The sequence below is a fragment of the Watersipora subatra genome, chromosome 9 (assembly GCF_963576615.1).
Source record: "Watersipora subatra chromosome 9, tzWatSuba1.1, whole genome shotgun sequence".
Taxonomy (NCBI): Eukaryota; Metazoa; Bryozoa; class Gymnolaemata; order Cheilostomatida; family Watersiporidae; genus Watersipora; species Watersipora subatra.
Window position 1 is genome coordinate 18425472 of NC_088716.1, and position 27305 is coordinate 18452776.

Sequence of the window (27305 nt, forward strand, 5' to 3'; positions counted from 1 at the left end):
TAACAGCCAGAAAGCCGGAATGTAAGCATCTCGTCTCCTCCTTTCGTCATTCATTCGAACATTCCCTTTTTTACGCACAAAAGTCTGATGCAATGGACTGGATATTTGGTGTTGGAAATAAAAACAAAAATGATCCAAAAAATATATCTCAATTGCTAGGAGCAGCGCTGCCTCCTCCAGGTAGTGAAGGAGCACCCAATCCACCTTCAGATGGTGGTGGAGGAGGCGGTAATGTTGCCGGCTCCGGTGCACAGACTGCTTACAGATTCGATTCCACAGCTTTAGAGCGTGCGGCTGCAGCAGCAAAAGATCTTGAACGATCTAGTAAGTTTACTAATGTTCAGACGGTGTATTTTTTACTTTTTTGATATTCTGAACCTCTTATAATGGATATGTCCCTGAAAGTGCAAATTCACAGCTAATAGGGTGTGCTCATATATATCACAGGGGAGCTTTTTAACACTCCTTTTTCTTTGAACGTTAACTGGAGCTTTAGATATTTTTACTCGTTTTCTTCAGTACGTACTAGAGCTTGTGGCAAGGGGGACGCCTCAGTGTTTTAAATCCGCAGCCAGCGCTGTTTACAATGTTGTTGCTATATTGGCAATTAGTTTGCTGTATGAAGTTTGATTTTAAATTCAGTTTTTGGTAAAAAGCTGTTATAAAAGATTGCAGTATTTGCATATACTGTTTGTTGGTCACATCGAGCTGCAGCTTTAGGGGTCAGAGTGTCTTCAGTTTTACTGTTCATCAATTCATTTTATGAGCTGATAAGAGGTGAAGGATTTTCTTCCTTTATTAAAAGTTTAAGCAGAAGGTTGTGTCTAATGTTGTAGCGCCTAATGTTCTAGATTTAGTGCTTCAAAAGCGTTGGTTATTCTGTATTTTGTACCATTTCTATGTTGTACATTTGATACTGTTGACATGGGTCCCACACTGCTGCACTATGCTCTAAATGCAGGTTACATAGACATGTATAGGCCAGCCATTTAGCTTGCTCCGGAGTATTGTACGAAGTGCAATGATTGTACATTTGATCATACTAAGTTGGCGCTTTGTCTTTGGAATTTTGTCAATTGTAATTAATTGTAAATTTCAAGTTGGTTGTAAGATAACTCTAAAGTATTTAATCTCTGGTGCAACTTCTAGTGTGGTATGTGATAGTGTGTAATTTGTTTGAGGTCATGTATGCTTTGGATTGAAGACGAGGATGGAACATTTGCCTGTATTGAAAGTTGAAGCCTAGGACTCTATGGCATTAATTTTTTCTTAAAAGACCTGTTTGTCAGTGTGATTATTTCCTACTTGGTAGATGAGAGTATCATCTGCGAGTAGACAGATCCCACAGTTAACATGAATATGTAAATTATTGATGTAAGCTATAAATAAAGTAGGGCCAAAAACAGAGCCTCGTGGAACGTCAGATGTGACTGAGAGCTCTAGAGATGTTTTACCCTTAATGAATTATTTTTGTTTTTCAGTATTTTGTTGCTGAAATTTGTGGATAACTTTTGAATCAGCAGTTTGTGGGCCACTTTGTCAAATGATTTTGCAAAATCTAGTTCTACAGCATGTGTAGTATCACCCTTGTCTGTGCTCTTCATGGTTCATGAACGGTACCGCATATCGTAAAAAATCTAATTGAACGCTACGGTGCTCTATTTTTCAACCTTTCCTTTATAGTGGCGGTCAATTGGATGTGGCATTCAAATAAAGGCTGGCATTGTATCTTTTAAATGGCTCGTCAGAATTTTGGGAAAATAAATTTAGCCCTTTATGGCTAAGCGAATGTCGCTATTATTTTGCCCTCTTTTTTCGGTGGAACGATATTAAACATTTTGGATGCAATACATCTGCTAACTTACCTCCAAATTGCCAAAGATCTGTTAATAAATATGCATTGAGAAACTGAGAAATATCTCTACCAGTTGATATCTATTGCTTGCAATTAACCTGCGATGATATTATAGCCTGTGTCCTGTCTTTGCAATTTGTTAGAGCCTGCAATTTTCATTTCATTCTTAATTTAAAGACATTTTTATTTTATATCTATATTTACCAATGTTGCATAAAAGCTCTTTGCAATCATGGATATTTTTGCTACAGTTTGCAGCCAAAACTAGCTTTTGGCAATAGAAGAGGAGTTACGAATGTCAACCAATTGTAAGATCAGATTACCGCAATAATGCTATCAAATAATATGCTATAAATCTGCAAAGTTTATAAGTTATATAATGATAATCTATTATATATATCAAGTTATATTCATACATTAATGAACCATACTTATATTACATGCTGAAACAAAAATTAACGTTTATAAAACAAAAATATTTGCATCGTTTGCTCGGATAGCTGTGTTCTGATTGTTGCTTTCGATGGACCGAACCGAACATCTTCTGGTTGTCCAATACCATCCACAATGTTTTCTGTCCTCAACTCTTCTTCTGCACTGCTGAACTAGTCGATATTAGCGTCCAAACAATTCTTTGGCTGAGCAAAACTTACGCATCGCTTCCAACGCAAATGCAACGCATAGAAGTTTGGAAAGCCTTGGAGCTACGGTTTGATGATATTAATGCTGTTGTTATGAGTAAGAAATGTTTAATTTAGAACATGCCGGACAGGCGTTTGAGGCTATCATGGCCCAGGAGGTTACGAAAAGGAAGGAGATTGAAGCTCAAGCTAGAGCTATCGAGGGTCAGATTGAGGAGTCAAAGGTCAGACAGATTCGTGCGCAGCATGAGGAAAGACGGGCAACTCTCAAGGTATCATTTTAGTAGAGCCTCATGATATTGCGATTTAATTGTTTGGTGGCAATTTTGAAGGTAAACGATTTGAAAATTTCCACCATTTCAATAGAATCATACGCAAATCGTATAAATGATATAATAATAGTGTAATGATGATTTATCTCACTCCTGATAATTATCAGAGTGAGCGATGAGTGAGTTGGCGGGACTTCTAACCTTATAATATGATCATTCCATGCCCTTCCACACACATGGGCGGGAAATAAATGTCTCTAATTATCACGAACACAAAACAGTTTCTTTCCAGCTAAAATATATCTATAAATATTAACAAAAATTTACTAATTTTTTTACAAACTAATATCGTGATTAGTCTATAGGTTAAATAGACTATTCGCCATATGTCGCGATTTTGTATTTGTAATATCAGTTTAAATGGTCCGGTGATTTTTGGAAGTCGTAATAGTCTTTACATTTTGCTTGTATTGCTGTTCTTATTACAATATTCCACTATATGAGCCAGGGCTGCCCATATTGGAGTTTTAGGATGTTTTCGAATTTTTTGAAACAACTGAGGCTTTTGGTTTCTAATCTCCTATTTCTCACAATTTTGGGAAAAAATATGATAGTATTTTGCTTTGAGTGAGTAGATGCATGACGTTACACATTATCCAAGTCAGGTAGGGTTTGTAGACGATGAATAAGTGCAAATGTGTTGAAAAATATTTTAGTGTTTTTATGCTACGATAGCCGAACTCTTGCTATATAGCAAACGCGTTTGGTGTATGATAATCAATCGTTTTGGGATGCGTTTGTGCATGATCAATAGAGTTGTTAATGTGTAAATTGCAGAAATTGATGTTGAGAAGATAACTCCAAGTGTATGAATATGCGCGTGAATAACAAATGATTATTGCATACCTGCAGATCAGACTTTCATGAGTATTTTATTGCAGTACACCACAGAGTGATTCCAATAGCGCCGTTATTGATAGCATCAGCTCTAAGATCTCTTTTGTGCTAGTTGTAAGGGAGTGCAATACTAGAGACATGGAGTTCATGAAGAGGAAATGTTAGCTTTAGACATCGAATGCTCCATGTTATTCTTTTTTATAGTTTTGCGCACCGGGATTATCTACTATTGTCTCCTGGTGACGCCTTTTTCACTAAGTTCTAATATATCTGTGTAGTAGGTCAGCGCTGACTACATCGGTCACACAAGAGTGACTCATTTCTAACTGACCGTGAACATTATTTCATCAACTCGAAACTGATAGTATGTAGATGATTGGAGTTGGCTGCAGTAAATCTTCGGTTTGGTGTTGTTGCCAGCAGTTGGAATTAGCGTTTTGATTGGCAGGAAGAAGAGAGAATCCAGGAGAGAAAGTCACATCTTGAGGACAAACTTGCACGACAGCGACATGATGACCAACTCGCGCAGTCGCGAAAATCTCAGGAGGAGCTGCTGCGTATGCAGGAGGATAGTGTGGCCAAGCAAGAACAGATGAGGAAAGGTAGGTTGGTGATGACTTTTCAGAAGGGGTTGGCACAACAGCCGATTAGCTTTGATTATTAGTAAAACTATAAAGATTTGACTTTGTGATCAAAGCTATTTCATTGGTTTATCCTTTGCAAAATGGGGTCCTGTGAACGATCCATCAGCTAATGATAATCTACAAACATTTCAACTCTCTTGAGCAACATCCAAGGCTGTGTGTTGCACTTTCTGCCATACTGGTTCAAATCCATTTGTCTTAATTTGTCTTAAGTTTTAGTTTGAAAAAATTTATTGTAAGTTGATTTGAAAGAAAAACACTTGGAGGGTTTAGCTGCAAAAAAATTCGCATTACAGTTATTTGGTATCAAATGATTCACCATGTCTTACTCTGCTGTTTTGTAGGTGCGAAATATGTGAAAATGTGATTACAAGCTCTTAAAAGTTCAAAACGAACAGTCAATCGCAGCCATCACGGAAACCTCGTAGTTTGGAATTTCTTTACGTCGATGACGTTCTCAAACATTGTGGTTATTGTTTTGACGCGTGAAGTTATCACGTAAAATTAAAGATCAATAAAAGGATCAATATTAAACGTCTCGTAGTACTAATTTATGACGAACACTTAGGGTTCTATCGGCAAGCCTGTATCAAATATAGATGCTCGCTACTTTACAGTTTCATTTCATTCTGGTCAAATCATCTAGTCATAATCTGATACGTATACTTCTTGCCAAATGGCGCAAACAATTTCTGCATTTTTTTCCACTATCGCAGGTGACCAACAGGCTCCTCATGTTTACCGGAGGATGATATGCCCTCCTTCGAGCTAAGATTAAAAACTTAAATGAGTTTTTACGGTAGGTTTTGAGATATCAGTGCTCAAAGTGACAGCATTACAATGATGATGAAATAGACGCGTGAGGACAATATACAGTGAAACTCGGATAACTCAAACTTCAAGGGACCGAGCAAAAGTGTTCGAATTATCAGAGTGTTCAAGTTATCAGAGCACTGTCACAAGTCCATGTATTTACTTATTTATTAGTAGATACATGAACATATACAAACTATAATATAAATCAAAAGCACAAATGGCTTGTTTCAAATTAAATGCTTCTAATGTAAAGTTTAAAACGTTTTTATCAAAAAATATAGAGATTTTTCTATCACTTGAGATTGGTTTGTTGTTTGAGGTGATGTTATTGCCAGGACGTTTTTCAGATTGACATTGGCAAAACTTGATCGTTGCTGAAATGCTCAAAGAAAAGACATTTTTCTTTTGAGCGTTTTACCCACGATCAATTTTGCCGATCTTTCTTGAAGTTTATGCAAAGATTACCTTACTTTATCTGGGATTCGTTAAGAGCAACACTCCGAGGCAGTTCAATTAAAAGTTTTACGGTACATTGTATATCACTCACGCTTTTTGAATGGATACTTATTGAATGTACACACGTGTTTTGTGTTTAGGTCAAACGATGAATAGTTTTTTTAGCTAAGACAACGTATACGTTTAATTACAATTTTAAGACGTTTTAAACATTCAACATTCCGACGTTAATTCAACACGGCATCAACGTCGGAAAACTATTCATCACGGGCTAGTCGGGTCACGCACTCAATGATTTTCGCCACGCAAATACAAAACAAAAACAACATGCTGTTTTTGTTTTGTATGTGCGTGGCAAAAATACTTGCGCCCGTGACCCGGCTAGCCCGTGCTATTCATCGTAAAGCAGTATAAATCAAATTTCACCAAACCTTTAGAACAGTCGTTGACAAAAATACTTTGCCGATGGAGGTAATAACGACGCTTATGAATTACGAAAAGTTGAGGTTTACCTCTATGGCTTGGAATAAAGTGATTTTCTAAAGCGATAGCAACCGTTTCGGTAGCCGTTGGGCAAAAAACAGTTCGTTATAACAGTGTTGAGTTCGAGTTATATAGAGCCATTTATCATTGCGTGGGAACGGACCAAGCAAATCCAGTCGAGTTAACCATGTGTTCGCTATATCCGAGGGCGAGTTATCCATGTTTCACTGTACATGGTTTCATTGGGTGCGTGAAGTATATTTGTGAGAATATTTTGATGAATGATATTGCATGAAAATGTAAACAGCAGCCATCGTGTTCAACTACGTCTCATTTGAGCCGTCTTGGAAATGGATTCTAATCTACGGCAGTTTCCTGATGGTTGCGATTAACTGTTCACTTTTGATCTTTTAAGAGCTTGTAATCATATTTTCACATATTTTGCACCTACAACACAGCAGTATAAGACATGGTAAATCTTTTGATAACAAATAACTGTAATATGAGTTTTGTTGCAAGTAAACCTTTCAAAACCAATTGATGCTAAAGCGACAAACGAAACGATATCAAAAAACGCTTTATCAATTACTGTAATGAGCAACCAGAGTTGTCTGAAGATACCTTTAGAGGGATAACAACTTTTGTATAGGGTGTCTTGGGGATGACAACTCCTATGAAAAATTTTCTTTGAAAAGATGACGACTAATGTGTAGCATATCCTTGAAAGTATAATAACTCCTGGTAGGGGACTTCGAAGAAAAAACAGCAAGTGTGTTCACAATGCCAGTATCAGTTGAAACCAGTGGGACAGTGCATAAGCTTTTTGATATAGGTTCTGTGGTGCTATGTTAAGGTGAAACAATTTGTTAATATGCTGTTAATAGCATGTTGTTAATATCATGCTGTTAATATCATGGTGTTAACATCAACGCTGTTAAATATCCTGTTGTAAATATCATGTTGAAAATGTCATGTTGTTAATGGCATGTTGTTAATATCATGCTGTTAATATCATGTTGTTAATATCATGTTGTTAACATCATGCTGTTAATATCGTTTTGTTAATATCATGCTGTTAATATCATAGTGTTAACATCAACGCTGTTAATATCCTGTTGTAAATATCATGTTGAAATAGTCATGTTGTTAATGTCATGTTGTTAATATCATGCTGTTAATAACATGTTGTTAAAATCATGTTGCTAATATCATGTTGTTAATATCATGTTAAAATCACCAAATCTTTTGTCAGTTGAAGGATCATATTTTTTCTGACTAAAATGTACATTTTACCTCTGTTCAAAACTCGTCTCATCCAGTTATTTGATAATGGATAAAAAGAATAACACAATATTATTCGAAGAAATCAATGAATTGAAATGAATTTAAACCTTACATACAATACATGTATGGGCAAAAACTGATGATTAAATTTCTCAGTTATTCTCTTGAGTTAAGCTGAATTACTTCTAAGGCAGACGAAGGACCATCTCTGGCATCTCCTTTAATCATTTTTAATAATAACTTTTATTAAAAGTTTGTAGACTTAAAAGGGAAACGTTTCAGCGATGAATTGGCAAAGTTTGTCATTGAAAGGCAACTCTTGCGGTCGTATCGCTAAAAGTTGTCAGCGCTGGCGTAAATGCACCACGGAAACTTCTGTACGTACTGGGAGTTGAAGATCATTACTCTACAAATTGGTTGGTGCATTTACGGGAAATCAGGCACATCTTTTTTAAATAAAGCACATATTTTTTACATGTCTGAAAAGAACTTTTTGAGACTGCCGTTGTTTTTTCGAACTGTAACTAAATATGTATTTTAGAATGTTACAAAAAAACTGATGCTTTAAATGAATTGAAATTTCGTGATTCTACATGTACATAAAAGACCCCTTTGACAATGCAATGTAAACAGATTGTTTCACCTGAACTCGGTTCAACACGACCATTAATGTGCTCCATTAGGTGCTTCGATTCGAGTATTACAATGAGTTTGTTAGAGAATTACGTATACTCCACATGTATTTGGTGATGATTCTAAATTGTTTGTAAGAGCAGCAGATGCTCATTTTTACGAGACCTTTTAGGATATCATTGGCAGAGTTTATATACCTTCTGTATTTCGTTTATAGATTTTATATACTTTCTATATATCGTGTACAGAGTTAATATACCTTCTATATATCGTGTACAGAGTTAATATACCTTCTGTATATCATGTTCAGAGTTTATATACCTTCTGTATTTCGATTATAGATTTTATATACTTTCTATATATTATGTACACAGTTAATATACCTTCTATATATCATGTTCAGAATTTATATACAGTAGTTTGTTTGAGCATTCATTACGTCTAATCCATTCAACTCTGTAACACACTGTCGGAAACAAGACGACTCCAAAGTACCCATCGTTTTCAAGCACTGATGACTAGCAGTATCTGTAGGTTGCGTTACATTGTCACTCCATTCACTGCAGCTTCCATGGAGTACGAGGCAGAACTAAGACACAAGAATGAGATGGCACGGATACAGGCCGAGCTAAAGGGCAAGGCGCAGGTGGACCGGGAGAACCGAGACCTAAATCTGGAGATGATGAGAGAGAAAGCGAAGGAGAGTAGGGAGACCGTAATGGAGGCAATCAAGTAAGCAGCCTCATCTAGTAATATCAGATAGCAGTGACACAATTTTAATAGACAGTTTTCAAGTCGAGTGTTAGCGCTTTTGAAAATTTAAATCCTGGTTAATTTCAAATTTTAACAGTAGATCTGTTAGTGGTAAGATATTAATCATAAAGCATAGAAATTCTATGATAGAAAATTGGTTTTTTTCTAGCTGTGTTATCACTGCCCGTTCAATATCCAGTAAAACCTCTGCTTACGAAAAACTACCCAGGAAATTTGAAGTTAAGAAACATCCTTTGATAGAAATTTTGCTCCAGTTTACAAAATGTATTTCCAGATAAAACAAACGAAACGCTCTTTCATACTTCAGTCTGTTTATTAGTTTTGTGCCTTGGCCTGTTTCCTTTCTGTGTGTATGACGTGGAACGCGCCTCACCCATGTTCTTTTTCTAACGAAATTCAGTAAATGACAAGTGTTTTCTTTTCATTGGCTGTATAATTTGGAGTTATCATATAGCGCATACATGGCAGGACAACTTTTGGTTCTAGGCGTTCAAATTCTGTGTTTTGATATGATGACAGTGTTTTAGTTCTTGCCGATGTAAAATATTTTTACCTACGTTTTTAAAAACATTCCTTTTGAACAAAACAAAAACAAGATGACAATACGACACCCACTTCTTCTGACACTCTTCTCACCAACCTTTCTCACACTCATCCAATTCTCCGTGATCTTTTCTTAACCTTGTTTAGACGGCTAACACCGAAGGTAAACAAACAGACATACTGTTCATATTTTTCATTAGTTATTCCTTTGTTTTTTTTCTGGTTTTTTCAATTATTATGTTGTAATTTAATTCTAACGTTTATTTGTTACAAATTTTAACCATTACATGTATTTAGAATCTAAACAATTGTTATGTCCGAGTTTTATGGAGACTTGGAAAGGGTTATGGAATTTATATAGTAAAATTGGTTTCTAGTTAAAATATTTCTGCTTATGAAATGGTTTCTGGAATGAGTTACATTTGTGACTGGAGGTTTCACTATGTAGTTTATCTTGTGACTCAGGCTGGTTCTTGGAGGGGCTCGCCCAAAACAAAGTTTTTCTATTTTATTTAGAGTTTCCAAGGTGGCATAGTCTTTTGTCTGTATTGCAGGACAGCTGGATCTGTTCTAGGGACAGCAGGGAATGCCCTTCTTTCAGATAGGAACAAACTCTACGCAGCGGTACGAGGACTTCAAGATATTCTGATTTTTAGTAACTGAGTAGCTTGATTCACTGTGAACTTAGTCAGTTAGCTTGTAGTGGCTTCAGATTGTGACTGCTGATCAAGGGTGGTTATTGCAGGCAACTGGCATTACAGTGGCAGCACTTGGTATCTACTCAGCTAAGAATATAATTGGAGTGACAGCGCGGTATGTTGAAGCACGTCTTGGCAAGCCATCACTTGTCAGAGAAACATCTAGGTTTACTGCTGCTGGTTTCCTAAAGCATCCCATACAGGTGACTCGGTTGTCTTCTCTCTGCAATAATCCTTAATTAGCTTATTTCACAGAGTACTCAATAAATGGTGGAAATAGCAACGCTATCCATTATTTTATTTGTTTATAAAACTCAGTCTAATGTGTACTGACCAATCAACATAACGGCATGCAATGAGTAGCTTTCTTTCTGATTGTACGCACATATATCATTCATGTGTTATTCCTTTGAGAAAAAATATAACTAATTTCAGGGATCACTCTAAATCTGGTCTTCGAGGCACCCGTGGGCACTTAGATGTAACAATGGTCTAAGTCAATTTTAAGAAAATATAATTAATTCAATGTAAAGTTTTCATGCCGAAAGAACGAATAGCCGTATTACGTAATGGTGTACAGTAATACCTTGAGATACGAGCTTATTGCGTTCCAGGGCCAAGCTCGTATGTCAATTCACTCGTATGTCAAATCTAATTACCATCTGTAACATAACTAAATACAAATTAATCCATTCCAACACTCTGAAATAAACACCTAAAACAAGTTATTACTATGAAAAAAACATGATTTTTAACCCTTAGTCACCGCCCATGCTCACAAACTAGCAAATACCCATCTAGTGGCTATGATCTACAATAAAATGTGGCATTACTATTTACAGTACTGTATGGAGTTCTTACCTTCTAAAGAGATTTAACAGCAACACGTTTGGTACGCTACACTTTTGTGAGACTTCGTAACATGAACTTCAAATTTAATGTCAATGACCTTAGCTGACTATGCACACACTCAAAAATGAGTTTAAATCTTACGTTGCACAAAACTTAATTCTAATTTCATTTTCTGTTTTTACTTTGTTTCTGGCTTGGCTCTTCTTACCTCGCTTTTTAAATCACTTTTATTTGACTTTTAAATCTTTCAAAGTGATCGACAAGAAAAACCGAGTGACGATGTTCTCATAAGCAGCTTCTTGCATACTCAGTTGTCTAGCAGCCGCATCGAGAGTCGTCTCATATGCTTATATCTCTAATTTGTCTTTTCAAAGCACAGATTAGCTCAGACTTTTCCTCGTATCTAAAATCGCTCGCATGCCAGGAAACCTCTATCTCAAGGTATTGCTGTGGTATTTTCAGCAAAGGTTGGTTGGTTGCACTCTTTAAAAAGGTTTTTCATTTTTTGTACGGTTTCCGAGTTGTTAAATGTTCACAGTTTCGGTACATCAAGTTTTCTGTTAATTTAGTTTTTGTTTTGCCAGTAGTTCGTTTTGTGGATAGTTTCCGTTTTGCGAGTAGTTTCCGTTTTGCGAGTAGTTTCCGTTTTGCGAGTAGTTTTTGTTTTGCGAGTAGTTGCTGTTTTGCGAGTAGTTGCTGTTTTGCGAGTAGTTTCTGTTTTGCGATTAGTTACCATTTTGTGAGTAGTTTCTGTTTTGCAAGTAGTTTCCGTTTTGCGAGTAGTTTCTGTTTTGCGAGTAGTTTTCGTTTTGCGAGTAGTTTCTGTTTTGCGAGTAGTTTCAATTTTGTTAGCTGGTATCATGGGTGGAAGAGTCAGAGTCATGTTCTTCTGTTTGACAGACAACGAAAAGCCTTATGAACAAGCCCAAGGATCCTCTAGAGGGAATCGTTCTCAAGGTAGGCTCATCATCACTTTCTTGCGCCCATCTCTATGTCCACATATGAGAATTTGGCTTTTCACTAACATTGTTATCTATTAATATGGCAACTAAACATACTAGTGGTGTTTTGTTGGAATAGAAAACATTATAGTACTTTTTTTCTAATAGAGTGTCAATCAGTTGAGTTTTAATCGCTAGTTAAGCAAAGGCTTAACGCACAGAAAAGTAATAAAAATGTCAACGATTGGAATTGCCAATTTATACTGTCATTGATTTAATTGGTTGAATTATGTTGCTATCTGCTGAAGACATGTATTTCCTCCAACACTGTAATCAGCTTTATTATCAGTACTCTCGCTGTGTATCTGTCAATCAAGATGCTTGTCCGTTCTTGTTCACCCTCTCTGAGAACTTATCCGATTGCTGTTGCTAACTACAGTCCTTAATGTAAACGCTGTCATTGTGCTTTTGCTCATGTGAACTTCTATGTGACAGCCGGACTTGGAAGCGAGATTGCGAGATGTTGCCATAGCTACTAAACATACCAAGAAAAACAAAGGTTATTATAGGAATATTCTGTTTTATGGACCACCAGGAACAGGGAAAACTATGTTTGCAAAGGTATGTTGTGACCATCTAGCATGTAGCTGCTTTGCGATTTGTTTTATCACGGAGGACAGTTGTGCAACTTGTTCTGGTTTCTCTCCGGTAGAGCTTAGCTTTAAATTCTGGAATGGATTACGCAATAATGACGGGTGGTGACGTGGCACCCATGGGAAGGGAAGGAGTGACAGCAATGCATAAAGTATTCAACTGGGCTGGTTCCAGTCGTAGAGGGTACGTTGATGAGAACTTGTCACAGCATGTCTCCATTGAACTCTTTGGTTCCATATGATCAGCTTCGTAAAAATATGTCTGTCTCTATCATAGAGTTTAGTGACTTCCAGTAAACTTGTATGATTCAGGGTTATAATTAGAGACATACGTTTTAGTTTAGTCTTGTAGATTATCATTATTATTGTCTTTGCAGATTATTATTATTTGTCGATGAAGCAGACGCCTTTTTGAGAAAACGAAGTACCGAACACATTAGCGAAGACCTCAGGGCCACTCTAAACGCATTTCTTTACAGAACGGGAGAACAGTCCAAGAGGTAGACCATGGTAGCTTTGAAGTTTTCTATAAGTCATATAATAAAAGGTAGCTTTTCATGAAGTTCTTGGCATCTTATAAAGTAGGTGTTGCCCTTAAAAATGAACGCACAACAAAATTTAGTTGATCTTTTTTATATTTTGCAATCATTTACAGTTGTTTTTGGTGTTTGCAGTGGTCTGATTGCCAGCATGTTTCATCATTAATATCAATAAAACTTCATCGCAGTTAAAATGGTCACATCGAGCAAAAGTGCGATTATGACATCTATAGTTGCAAAGAGATCGACAGAATAAAGACGTGGAATTCTGCAACTTCAAGACAATAGATGATATCAACTATGGCAACGATAGCCATTAGTGACTTCATTTTGCACATGATTTTTCTGAGCATTTTCATCGTTGATTAAATCTTAAAACATCCTGACAGTCAGGTCACCTCAAGCACCAAAAGCAATCAAAAAATATAGGAAAATATCAATAATTTTTAATAAGAAGTTGTGTATGGTTATCTTGTATGCAGCTTTATTTAACATTATTAAACGAAGTTAGTCTCTGTGTACAATTTAATCTTTGTTAATAGCTTATGAGTTGTCCTATCATGTATCCTTCTGTCAAGTCATAGCGTACGACTTGTTTGGCTGTACAGGTTCATGTTGGTCGTGGCTAGCAACCAGCCTGAGCAGTTTGATTGGGCGATCAATGACAGACTGGATGAGATGGTGGAGTTTGATGTTCCCTCATTGGATGAGAGGATTCGAATGGTCCGACATTATTTTGACCTTTTTGTCTTGCAGCCATCTTTCGATTCAAACAGGTAAAAATATTACATATATCTAAGGTGTTTTATTACACATATCTAAGGTGTTATATGTCACATATCTAAGGTGTTATATGTCACATATCTAAGGTGTTATATGTCACATATCTAAGGTGTTATATGTCACATATCTAAGGTGTTATATGTCACATATCTAAGGTGTTATATGTCACATATCTAAGGTGTTATATGTCACATATCTAAGGTGTTATATGTCACATATCTAAGGTGTTATATGTCACATATCTAAGGTGTTATATGTCACATATCTAATGTGTTATATGTCACATATCTAAGGTGTTACATGTCACATGTCTAAGGTGTTATATGTCACATATCTAAGGTGTTATGTGTCATTTACCTGACTAACTTGATACAGCAATGCTGAAATATCATGGAGCGCTTTACCAATTCTATATATACAAAATCATCAAACCACTCCAGATGGTGCAGTGTAAAAAACATATTTGAAGTGTTATGGTAAATTTAAATTTTAGTTGCTCGCAGTTTTGTTATAATATGCCTTATGTCTTCTGCCAACTGCCTAGAAGACGTGAAAGCTGCTGTGAGTTTATAGGTTTGTCATGTCTATTTTCTGCGCCTCTCATACCAAGTCATGTGATCAGGTGCCGAGTCATGTGATCAGGTGCCAAATCGTGTGATCAGGTGCTGAGTTGTGTGATCAGGTGCCGAGTCATGTGATCAGGTGCCGAGTCATGTGATCAGGTGCCGAGTCATGTGATCAGGTGCTGAGTCTTGTGATCAGGTGCCAAATCGTGTGATCAGGTGCTGAGTCGTGTGATCAGGTGCCGAGTCATGTGATCAGGTGCTGAGTCTTGTGATCAGGTGTTGAGTCATGTGATCAGGTGTTGAGTTATTTGATCAGGTGTTGAGTCATTTGATCAGGTGCTGAGTCATGTGATCAGGTGTAGAGTCATGTGATCAGGTGTAGAGTCATGTGATCAGGTGCCGAGTCATGTGATCAGGTGCTGAGTCAAGTGATAAGGTGTTGAGTCAAGTGATAAGGTGTTGAGTCAAGTGATCAGGTGCTGAGTCAAGTGATCAGGTGTTGAGTCATATGATCAGGTGCTGAGTCATGTGATCAGTTGTCGAGTCTTGTGATCAGGTGTCAAGTCATGTGATCAGGTGCCAAGTCATGTGATCAGGTGTTGAGCCATGTGATCAGGTGCTGAGTCATGTGATCAGGTGTTGAGTCATGTGATCAGGTGTTGAGTCATGTGATCAGGTGTTGAGTCATGTGATCAGGTGTTGAGCCATATGATCAGGTGTTGAGTCATGTGATCAGGTGTTGAGTCATGTGATCAGGTGTTGAGCCATGTGATCAGGCACTGCATTTTTTCCAATGCAAACTGGTCCAGTGCTCATTTTTAAGTGCGTCACAATGAGTTTACTATGACGACCTTTTGAGAAAGAATGGTCTGTGTACAAATAACAATGTTCAATGGGTCCACTTTCAACCTTTTGTACCATTTTTTGGTAATCTAATAGTGTTTTTAACTGCTTGTAACATATTATGTTGATAAGCATTTACATACTGTTATGATAGGTTTTTCACAGATAGGCCAATCAGCTATAAGCCGACCTGTTTTACCTGATATCATGTAGTGTGTTGTGTTTATTAGCCTGATATCATGTAGTGTGTTGTGGTTATCAGCCTGATATCATGTAGTGTGTTGTGGTTATTAGCCTGATATCATGTAGTGTGTTGTGGTTATTAGCCTGATATCATGTAGTGTGTTGTGGTTATTAGCTTGATAACATGTAGAGTGTTGTGGTTATTAGTTTGATATCATGTAGAGTGTTGTGGTTATTAGCCTGATATGATGTAGAGTGTTGTGGTTATTAGCCTGATATCATGTAAAGTGTTGTGGTTATTAGCCTGGAATTTCCAAAAACTCTAAGGCAATCTCAATTATCTATGTAAGGGCTGTACTGTGATGATGTAGATGGTGATCGTTTGTTGTTTAGTCGCATCAAGGTGGAGCCGGACATTGACTATGGTGCTAAGTGTGAAGAGATTGCAAGACAAACCGAGGGCCTGTCTGGCCGAGAGATTTCAAAACTTGGCGTAGCCTGGCAGGTAGACAAACCCCTTGACTCTTTTGCCTTTCACATGCCCTGTTGAAGGCAATTGGCTTCCACATGCAACTTCCACCAACTCTGTTCATACACCTGTTTAGTTTTTATCAACTATCAAGCAATGGTTTCCGGAAATACCTGTTTGATTGGCCCAATCAAACGAGTATTTCATGCAAAAGAAAATTCCATACTGGTTCATCGTCCAAAATGGCCTGTGTGGCCAGTTTGTAAATGCTTGCTACCGCGAGCTGATATTTCCCTCTAAACAAGGACCAATTATCTAGTCTCCACTTTCATAGTAGATCTGATGCGTTAGTTTGGAATAATTTCCATCATTCATGTTAGATGGATTAATTTTAGGACGTTGAACACTTTTTGAGTTATTTTAAAGTTCTTAAAATGATAAATGCGTTATTGCATTCACAGATGTAAAGAAAATGCAGCTATTGTAAAATGACCTTCAACATGCAACCTCATTGGCCAATGCCCTCATCAAGCATCATAGAGAGACATGTCTCACGTTGTCACCTCTAACACATTTTAACTATCTCACGGGCAATACAAAAGTTTTTGCTCAAAAATTTATTTGATATCAACATAAACAACATTTACCATTCTAACTTCTAAATGAAGGTGTTTACTTCTGTGTGTGTCGGGTCAATGCTTACTTTCAGTATCTGAAAGCTTGAGGCAGCTAAAATAGGTTGTTGAAAGACATTTCCTACTTATGCTAGACATTCGTTGAAGATTTAAAACAGCTTATAAACGGTGGCAGGTAATTTAGATTAAGTTTGTTTATATAATGAACTTGAGTAATTTAAGCTAGTAACTTAAGCTAGTTCAAATGTTTACTATAATAATAGCCATATCTGTCTGAAGCGAGCTTGTGCTTATAAATATTGCGTGATGTCATAATAATGTCAATAATTGTCATAATCTCTCACGCAATCATGATCTTCAATCCTGCTAGTAGAAACTTTTTTTTTTGCAAGTGCGTATTTTAACCAGTATAATAAATATGTGCTTAATTACTCCATAGTATGGCAAGGATCGCGTAGGGAATTAATAGCCCATCTGTCTGCTGAATAAGTTTTTCCGAGTTCAATTCCAGTGTGAAGCAGGTTTTCGTTCCTAAATGTGATCGCTATAGCTGGAAACACGAACAACAGACAAACAAACATTGAGATTTATATAGATACATGTTTATTTTTTATGTTTGCACACAAGTTTATCAACATTTTTTCGTTTCCAACTTACCACAAAGGTTGACTTGCTACAAAATTCATATTACAGTTATTTGGTATCAAAAGGTTCACCATGTCTTACTCTGCCATGTCGTAGGTGCAAACTATGTGGACACGTGATTACAAGCTCTTAAAAGCTCAAATATGAACAGTCAATCGCCGCGATCACAAAAAAAAGGTTGGAATCCTTCTCCAACCCGGCTCAAATGGGGCGTAGTTGATGTGTTTCTGTTTACACTTTCATGCAACCTCATTTGTTGAAATATTTTCACAAACATACTTCACGCATTAAATAAAACCATGTCTATTTCATTATTGTAATGCTGTCACTTTGAGCACTGGTATCTCAAAACCTAGTCTAAAAATTAGTTTAATTTTTTAACCTTAGCTCGAAGGAGTGCATATCATCCTCTTGATAAACATAAGAAGTCTTTTGGTCGCATGTGATAGTCGAAAAATGATGCAGAAATTGTTCGCGCCATTTGGCAGGAGATATGGGTCACATGATCGGATTACGACTAGATGATTAGACCAAGCTGAAACAAACCTGTAAAGTGCCAAGCATCTATATTTGATAAGACCTTTTCGGTAGAACCTAAAGTGTTTGTCATAAACTAGTGCTACGAGACGATTTATATTGAGCCTTTCATTTGCCTTTCAATTCCCGTGATAAAATCACATGTCAAAACAATAACCACGTCGAGTTGAGTACGTCTTCGAAATAAATTGATTCCAACCTATGACATTTTCGTGATGGCTGCGATTAACTGTTCATTTGTAAGAGCTTGTAGTCACATTTTCACATATTTTGCATCTATAACACAGCAGAGTAAATCAGAGGTGAATCTTTTGATACCAAATAACTGTAAAGTGAATTTTGTTGCAAGTCAACCTTTAATGGTTTTTGAAAGTATTAGTTTTGTTAAATTGAGATGATCCTACCGACATCTGCGAACTCGGAGCTATTTCGCTCATGCTGAAATCTAGAATAATCTGGAATAACTGATTGGTTTTTTTGGTTAGCAGCGCTTCCATATGGTCAGTGCCAACAGTATGCAAGAGTAGGGGATTTCTAATATCTAGCATTAGGCATGTTTTTAGCATGGCGTTACTATCGTAAGCGCAGTGTAAAATTACATGGGAAACATTGAATTGATGAAAGCGTGTACTACAGTAATCCCTCAGTTTTTGCGGGGATTTGGGACCAGCACCCCCAGAAAAAGTGAAAATCTGCCTGTAGAAACCAAGGAAGTTACCTTTTTATTAAGCGTAAGCATGTTCCTCGTTGTTATATTCATCGCACAATTTTGATGGTCGAGGTTGTAAAAGGCATGATGAAGGGTGTCACAGGTACTTTGCAATCTTATACTTCACAAGCCGATTCGTAATGACTGCTACCCAATGATGTTCGCAAAGGGATCTCGCTGGTCAAAAGACGTATTGTCGCGTTATTTTCTTCATTTGTTTTATTTAGCAAAGTACTGAAGCCGCGAGGGAAGTAGCGAGCGATGGCTGTATCTTAAATGTAACTCATGCACATGCTTTATCACATTAAATTTTGTTTCTGATGTTATCTTTATTTCTGTTCCATTAAAAGTGCAAATCAAGGCCATGTAGTGGTTTGACTGTAAGGAAAAATTTGTATTAAAATGAATGTATTTTAAGAACCTCACGTAATTCGTTTGAGTGATGTTGCAGGCATGCGCATACGCAGCAGAGGATGGAGTTTTGACAGAAAAGATGATAGATGAAAGAGTGGAAGACGCCATCTCTGGCCATGCCAAAAAAGCAATATGGGAGACAGATCAGAAGGCTAGTAGCTACAAGAGCACTGGCAGCACAGCCGTGTGACAGACAGCGACTATGGAGTCAGTAGGTGATCGGACGAAAGTCAGAGTGGATGAGCCAACAGATCGCTCCAGCATCTTTAGCAACAAATTTTAGAAATTTGTACATCAGCTTCTCTGTTAATGTGCATTTAGTGCTCATGGGCAGTGTGTGGCATTGGCTGTGAGTTCGTGTTTTTGTCCTCTGGATGTATTTATTTAGCTATGAATACACAGCAAACAAAATCTAGCCCATGCCTGGGAGTTGTTTTCCAATGCTAATAGCAATCACACAATTTACTGAAACCATCGTAAATATATATATATGTGTCTGCTCCATCTCTCTTCTCTATATCGCCTCTTTGATGGCATTTGTGTATGTTTTTATTTTGGAGGATGTTGACATATCCACATATTTGTCTCCAATGGCAACGACCATCCCTCCAAGGATTTCTGGATCAACCTGCAATCAGTGAAAATATTCTGTTAAATAACTGCACATGTTAGCTAAATGTCCTAATACGCAATTACTTTGAAATTCTATGAATCTTTTAATAATAGTTTACTGCATGTCAAGTAGGACTGTGTACCTGTCTAGTAGTGGAACCTCTACCAACTGGATGTACTACAATAAGCAAGTAGAGGAACTCGCACTACATGGAAGGTATTACAATGAACCACCATTTCTCGTGCATGTGACAGATAACAAAACAAAAATTCATGTATATCTATGTGCATTACTCTGATAAGCGAGAAACACGATATGACAGTGACTGCATATCACACCGCATTATTTTAAAAACCCAGTTACAGAATAGCCAAGCCGCTGATAATTACCTCCAAATACAAATTTTTTAACACGCAATGTAAACGTCTGCCAATATATAACTTTACACACCGAGTAACCTTCAACACGTAATGTTCAAAGTTGTGCCAAACAACCGATCCATAAGTGAATGTAAAAAGACTGGCTGCAACCAATATGAAACGTAAAAGAATGAAAAAATTAGTGGGTTTTTCAACTGGTAAGTTATTAACCCTGATACCTCTACCTTCGCATGCCAACACTTCTGTTCGCAGTTATGAAGTAAAGGTAAAAATTACTGTTATCCTTTGTTAATTTATTTTTCTGCATAGTTTCATAGAGGCTGCGAGAATATTTCATTCTTAAACCAATATTGGTCACATTTTTCATTACTTGTATTCTTTTACATTACAGAAAAACCACAAAAAGAGTATTGTAAAAGCTTTTTTTAATTTCATGTACAGCATTTTGAACTCTTGAATGTTATTTATGACATCAAGTTAGATTTCATGCCTTCCTGCTTTAGACATACTGTTGATGTACGGGTTACAATTTAACAGCCCGTATGTTTAGAGCGGAAAACATTGCTATGAGAAAAACTAGAAATCCCCATTTATCTCAGTATACTTCAACAGGAATTTGTTTGGGTGATGAAAACATTTCAAGGAACTGCAACAACAAAATAATAAATTTCCAATGGAAAGAACTTGACATCTAAAATTAAGTAAAAATGGAATTGTTTTCCCTTAACAGTCACTTGCTAAGTGGCGCCATCATGAGATACTGGCTAGACAATTTCGCTATTGCCTACATGTCGAAAAATTGGGTTGCTGTTACATACAGATGTCAAAAGAGGAGGAACTCTCTTATTTGTTTACATGAGCTGTTTGAAACGATCAAAAGAGACCACTGACTTTCACAACACTGCAATAGTGATATATCAACAATTAAAATGGTGGTATATGGTTGCTAGGTTACCAAATTTTAAATCTTATACATGTTAACACACAAGTTATCAAGATCCTACCAACATAGATGATGAAAAGAGTGCATGAAAAGCGAGAAACTGCTATTGCAATAGCAACTACCTGGCCGTAGCCTAAACACTACCTTAGACTAACCTTAGCATTCATATGTAGAGTTTGGCCTTTTTTCAGGAAACCTTTCAAAGCTGCTTGCAGCTCCTCCATAGTCTTAGAATCTAACTCTTTGGCGGTCGTTACGGTGCAGTCCACCTCCCCTCTGTGAGCCCTCATCAACACTTGGAACGAAGCGAGCACAGCGTTAAGCTTCGGAAGACGACCATTCTCAGCCATGGCACACATTGTGTTTACTGTCAGGTCTGTCAAACCTTGCTTCTTCATCGTGGATTCTATAACCTCTGCATAAAGAAAACAACCGGTAGAACAATTCATGAAATTATGCATGGTGAATTTAAACTTGATATAACCTTCAGGATGAACACCTTCAGGATTGATGTTAATAGCAAAGTGATAAGGAACTCAGTACTTGTTTTAATAATAGTTTTTTGAATAAAAGTATTGTTTAGAAACAACTAAAGTAATATGTTATTTTCATTTTTTGTGTAAGTTAAGCACCAGAACATTATCTGAATAACGTGTTGTCAGAATACCACATTCAAATAACACAATACTGTATTTCAATAAAGTTCACTGCAAAGAATATTGATACATCTTTGATAGTTAACAAATCCCAAATTGAGATCATTATTTGGAGCATGAGTTACTAAGAACTAGAACGATCTAGTGGTCTCATGTGCAAGAGAAGATAAACCTTTATGACAGCAGAGTGCTGGCTGCCACAAACTTTTTACACAAACTATCAAATTTTTAGAATCAAAATGTTTGGGTGATGAGAAAACTTCAAGGAGCTGCAACAACAAAATGAAAAAATCTCCAATGGAAAGAACTTAACCGATGTGTAATTTAGTCAATTTTGATTCGTCTCCCCTTGTTAGTCACTTAAATTTTCTTATCAAATAATGATCTTGTTAAGAAAAAAACATAAGAGCAAAAAATGCTAATATTATGTTTGCAAACTGAGAAGACAACTTCCTTCTTGACAGCTCACTACTCTTCAAACGCTGTCAGGGTGTCTTGGATAGCCTGTTGAAATGGCTTATTTGAGTTCTGCTGGAGTGAGTAGCCAACACATACCACGGCCTGACTATCCACTCCAAGATTACTAGAATGTCACTGGATGATAAGGCCTACTCATTGATCTGACCTACATGTAAGTAACAGGTCTCCAAATGCAATGGCGCAGGTCTGTCTGCTTCTATATTGGCACTGAAAGCAATCTTGCTTTCAAGACAGGCGACGCAGTGGCCAGACTACATGTTCAATTGTTAAATATCGCTATCAAACTTTACAGAGAAACTATCCAGTCATTTTGAAAAAAGTAAAACATTTTATCATTACACTATGCGAGTTCATTACTATTCTTACCAGCGCAACTGTAAACAAGTTTTTCCATGTCAATTTTTTTTTAAATTCATATCGACTTCGTTCTCAAACCTAAAATGGACCTAAAATTTAACTCTGTTTCAAGCTAGCCTGACTGATTTGAACCGGCATTTTATTCTAGCTGTTACCAATAACTAGTACCCTGGCAGTTCGGTGCACCGCGAGAGATAGTCAGATGTAATAAGTATCTGCACAACTATTCCATAATGCAGCAAACTGGTTGAGGAGTAGCAGTTGGTAGTGTGCCTGGCTGCTACGCCGAATGTTTGAGTTTGATTCCCGCGCGATGCATTCTTTTTCCCTGACCTTTAAACATGGCGAACAAACAGACACGGCTCTTATTATATAGTAAAAATTAAGACTTCATTGAACTTGTTCCATTGATGCCAATTTATGAAGCCCTTTCTATTTGTGCAGATTAAAGTCGCAAAAACCAACACTGAAAAATACTAATAGTTATTAGTGTCTGATTGTGATAATAATAATATCATGATAAATGTCGAGAAACATCACAAAATCACAGCTCAAGCACCGATATCTGTTAATTATTAAATTTGTTTCTAGTTTTATCAATAATTGCAAATAGTGGCGACAACATTCAATGGTATCAAAGCAGATATGGCAAAAAATAACTTCAATTTTTTTCAAACATATTTGAAAGCTTTTAAGTGAGTTCAAATTAGACTAAAGATTTTTTTTATAATAACTGAAAAGTGATTTGCAGACAAAAATTTATATTTTACGAATTGGTCGTAGGATAATTTGGTACATCCAACCACCTACTGTTTTAGTCGAAGACTAACTGAGTATTTTTGCTTTACTCTTACCTTTTTTGAATGATTTTTTCAATGTTGGGTCACGCACAAACTGCAACAGTTTTTTGTCCTTGCTGAGTAAAGCTTCGACCTTCTTCATATCACTATCTACAGCATCCAGTTTTTTAGTTTTGGTTGCTGCAGAGTAGAGGGCACTAGCATACCGCCCCTCAATGCCATGCACTTCCACTGGGGCCTTTACAAGCTGAGTGAGTCGGGAACTCGTACTGAGGCACCGTCGCTGCAAAGAAATGTATCGATAGAATATTTTCATTGCATCTCAGCTACAGAGAACATCCAAGCTTAAGCATATTTTCGTAAAACTGTTCTTTCCAAAATTTTCTTTATTTGATAGCTTAATTTATTTTGCACATATTTTCTAACACTTACGCAACTGTCTGCTTCATCTGCCTGAGCTATGAACAAATTGGTAGATGCAGTTCAAAAACGCATATTACAGCACTGCCTGACTAAACAAAACTGAGCATAGACCAACGAAAAAAAACATGAGTCGAAACTTTACCCTTCGTATGATAGAAGTAAACAGCTCATCGATTGGACTAGTTTTTTAGAAGTAAAATAGCAAAACATTTAAACCATGTAGAGTAAAATACTAATATCCAATCGGCACTAACATGTATGAAAAATTTCGACGCAATACCAGAATATCGCTTTCACAATTGTAGTACAATTATCTATTTGCCATGTTGTTCCCCATTGACCCAACATAAAAATACTGTAATCTTGCAGTTGTTGATTACAGCGCCGGCATTAGCGCGTTTCTTTCCGGGTTGTGCCTCCGAGGTTTCAATTCCTTAACATATAAACTTACAAACTGATTGAAAGCCATAGTATATGATGAAAGCTTTCAGTGCAACAAAATATGCTGAGATGGTAAACTCTCAAATATTCAGTTGAACGGGTTGATGCCGGCGACCATGAACTTTTAGTTACCTATACCGGATATAGACCGACTTGTTAGCTGTGAGGTTAACGTATTTACGATGTATAACTATCATCCCCTTGAAGTTAGTCGTTTTGCTTAAACGACGAGATGTGCGCCATATTTAGATTCAGGTACTGGGCACGCGTACCATTTCCGGAGTTGGGTAGCAACACATAAAACCTCCCCTTCAGGATATAGTGTTAGCTAATTTTACTTAAACGAAGCCGTTAATACTGCTGCATCATCATTACTTATACACACTATACTAAGTTTGATATGTGATATACTATTAAAACTGTTCTAGAACATTTTAATGAATCATTCTAATGCATCATTAGAGTATTAGCAGTGGCCAGAAGTGTACATGTATAGTATATCCCATATCAAACTTAGCATGGTGTGGATAAGTAATGATGGTGTAACAAATACTAAATAATTTATTTAAAACGTTGGGTGTAAATTTATTTGAAAAAGAACAAAAACCTAATTATTTTTTATTAAATAACCATTAAAAAGTCTGCTAAAAGTATTAAGTATGAATGTGCTAATCAAATTTCAATATCAAATAAGCAATAACTGTGTCAAAAATAATTAAACCAAAATATTGTACAAGAAAAACTACAATAAAACATACATGTATACTTCATATTTTAAAAACTTTAATATTTCTGGTTTTTTAAGGATTTAATAACTTTTAACCTTTTCTTGGTTAGCAAAAGTTGTTAAAATTGATTTTAAAAAGTAATAATAACTAAAATATATGAATCATTTTATTTTAATTCTTTTTTAAAAATTTCATCTGTTAATTCTTGTCAAGTTTATGAATTGACAAGAACTAGTAGTACTACTAGAACATGATTAGTACTTGTGTACTAGTATGCTAGCAGTTCAGTGAGCTATGAGAGATCAATATGTGTAATCACTATATCCATAATTATTACATAGAGCAGCAGATGACAGATTGGAGTGGTAGAGTGCTTGCTTTTGAATCTGACACACTGGATTTCTGTGTGAGACAATTTTGTTGTTTAACGCTCTTAGCAGACGGACAGACGGACAAATTTGATTTTTATTTTAGTAAAGATTTGTATACATGCGCCACTGTGGTTTTCAGCTAGTCGTTACAAAGCTATTCGCTATTGTAGCCTTTTTATCATTATTTCACCTATTAATACAGTCAAACATGGATAACTCGAACTTCAAGGGACCGAGCAAAAGTGTTCGAATTATCAGAGCATTCAAGTTATCAGAGCACTGTCACAAGTCCATATATTTACTTATTTATTAGTAGATACATGTACATATACAAACTATAATATAAATCAAAAGCACAAATGGCTTGTTTCAAATTAAATGCTTCTAATGTAAAGTTTAAAACGTTTTCATGAAAAAGTATAGAGATTTTTCTATCACTTGAGATTGGTTTGTTGTTTGAGGTGATGTTATTGCCAGGACGTTTTTCAGATTGACATTGGCAAAACTTGATCGTTGTTGAAATGCTCAAAAGAAAAGACATTTTTTTCTTTTGGGGATTTACCCACCATCAATTTTGCCGTTTTTTCTTGAAGTTTATGCAGATTACTTTACTTTACCTGGGATTCGTTAAGAGCAACACTCCGAGGCAGTTCAATTAGAAGTTTTACGAGGTTTTACGGTACATTCTATATCACTCACGCTTTTTTAATAGATACTTATTGAATGTACACACGTATTCTGTGTTTAGGTCAAACGATGAATAGTTTTTTGTAGCTCAGACAACGTATACGTTTAATTACAACATTTTTTAAGACGTTTTAAACATTCAACATTCCGACGTTGATTTAACACGGAATCAACGTCGGAAAACTATTCATCACGGGTTAGCCGAGTCACGCACTCAAGGATTTTCGCCACGCACATACAAAACAACATGCGATTTTTGTTTTGTATGTGCGTGGCGAAAATTCTTGCGCGCGTGACCCGGCTAGCCCGTGCTATTCATCGTATCGCTGTATAAATCAAATTTCACCAAACTTTTAGAAAAGTCGTTGACAAAAATATTTTGCCGATGGTGGTAATAACGACGCTTATGAATTACGAAAAGATGAAGTTTACCTCTATGGCTTTGAATAAAGTGATTTTCTAAAGCGAAAACAACCGTTTCGGTAGCTGTTGGGCAAAAAAACAGTTCGAATTAACAGTGTTGAGTTCGAGTTATCTATAGCAATTTATCATTACGTGGGAACGGACCAAAGGAAATGTTCGAATTAACCATTTTTTTTCGAGCTATCCGTGGACGAGTTATCCATGTTTGACTGTATTTGCAATTGCGGCATCATTGATGATAAATGTCACGTGGCAGTGAAACGTGCACAAAAACAGGTTGATGTGTGGCTATGGGAGAGAATATTGAGAAAGGTAAGTGAGGATGCTGCTGCGACACCTCTTCTTCCATTAAGTTAACATTTGATGAACGTTGATGTGGACATTTTTTGGCCTGCATAAATTGTTCTAGAATAATGGTCTCAATGCTGCTACTAAAAGGAGTGATAAAGAGGGACCCGATATTGTGGCTATTGTGTTTAGTAATTTACTAATTCGACATACAGCACTCCACTACAGGAAAAAAGTGAACTGAGCCCCCAGGGCTGATACTCTGAAAAAAACACCCAACTGGATAGGCCCAGACTTGGATATTGTACCCCCAATCACCTGGTTGGTCAATTTGAATTTGGATATTGTACCCCCAATCACCTGGTTGATCAATTTGAAATACACCCCCTAAACACCCCCTACACAGACCCCCTAAACACTGGGAGTTCCCTAGAGGGCGCCCAGGTTCCACGCCCCGCTAAACATCCAATATGATTCATGCATTAATAAAAAAAAAGAAGCTACAAACTAAATTTTCAATTTAATTTAAATACGTTTTTATTTCAGATTTTTCGTTTGTTTAGTATTGCAAAAACGATCGTTTTTTTCTTCTGCAAACGGCTTATTTTTTTGTTGCTAACAGAGACAAACATATTGTAGTTTACTATTGGTCAAGAAATTAAACAAAAAAAAGGCAATTAGCTAACCATAAATAAATTTATATAAACCGTTCGTGTGGCGACATAATAGTTGCTCTGCCCACTAACATTAGTATCGCAAAACGACAAAATGTTGCTATGCCTGCAAAAAGGTTAATAAAACTGATTCCAAACAACCATCAGATCACCATTTTCATTTACAAAGAAAAACATAATGAATATCAATGAAATAAATATCATATCATTCTTTCTGAATATATTGCTGAAGGGTTGCTAAGATGATGCAGTGTCGACTGTCTCTTTTCCCTTCCT

At 36.5% G+C, this 27305-nt stretch overlaps 2 protein-coding genes across 3 annotated transcripts; one reads left to right on the plus strand and one right to left on the minus strand.

Annotated features, from left to right (window-relative positions):
• Positions 1-59: 59 nt before the first annotated feature.
• LOC137405359 (ATPase family AAA domain-containing protein 3-A-like) lies at positions 60-18976 on the plus strand. Its single transcript, XM_068091587.1, has 13 exons — positions 60-324; positions 2614-2768; positions 4114-4267; positions 8548-8713; positions 9853-9922; positions 10044-10199; positions 11749-11805; positions 12285-12410; positions 12502-12626; positions 12820-12942; positions 13590-13757; positions 15750-15861; positions 18803-18976. The coding sequence occupies exons 1-13, from the start codon at positions 93-95 to the stop codon at positions 18953-18955; spliced, it is 1797 nt and encodes a 598-aa protein (XP_067947688.1). The 5' UTR covers positions 60-92; the 3' UTR covers positions 18956-18976.
• A 143-nt stretch (positions 18977-19119) lies between these two features.
• Positions 19120-24009, minus strand: LOC137405360 (ATP synthase subunit O, mitochondrial-like). Of its 2 annotated transcripts, XM_068091589.1 has the most exons (4): positions 23869-24009; positions 23049-23277; positions 20857-21116; positions 19120-19393 (listed from the first exon to the last, which is right to left on the minus strand). In XM_068091589.1, the coding sequence occupies exons 1-4, from the start codon at positions 23884-23886 to the stop codon at positions 19280-19282; spliced, it is 621 nt and encodes a 206-aa protein (XP_067947690.1). In that variant the 5' UTR covers positions 23887-24009; the 3' UTR covers positions 19120-19279. The 2 variants fall into 2 exon arrangements, with proteins under 2 accessions (XP_067947690.1, XP_067947689.1); XM_068091588.1 differs by lacking the exon at positions 23869-24009 and having other exon boundaries at positions 23049-23310.
• Between the last annotated feature and the right edge of the window lie 3296 nt (positions 24010-27305).

Coding starts and splice junctions, on each gene's coding strand:
- LOC137405359 (XM_068091587.1), top strand. CDS start 93: ATGGACTGGATATTTGGTGTTGGAAATAAAAACAAAAATGATCCAAAA. Junction 8,714..9,852: donor ACCGTAATGGAGGCAATCAA/GTAAGCAGCCTC, acceptor TCTGTATTGCAG/GACAGCTGGATCTGTTCTAG. Junction 12,943..13,589: donor ACGGGAGAACAGTCCAAGAG/GTAGACCATGGT, acceptor TTGGCTGTACAG/GTTCATGTTGGTCGTGGCTA.
- LOC137405360 (XM_068091588.1), bottom strand. CDS start 23,310: ATGAAAATATTCTATCGATACATTTCTTTGCAGCGACGGTGCCTCAGT. Junction 21,117..23,048: donor GAAAAAATCATTCAAAAAAG/GTAAGAGTAAAG, acceptor TTCTTTATGCAG/AGGTTATAGAATCCACGATG. Junction 19,394..20,856: donor CTCTACATATGAATGCTAAG/GTTAGTCTAAGG, acceptor CACTGATTGCAG/GTTGATCCAGAAATCCTTGG.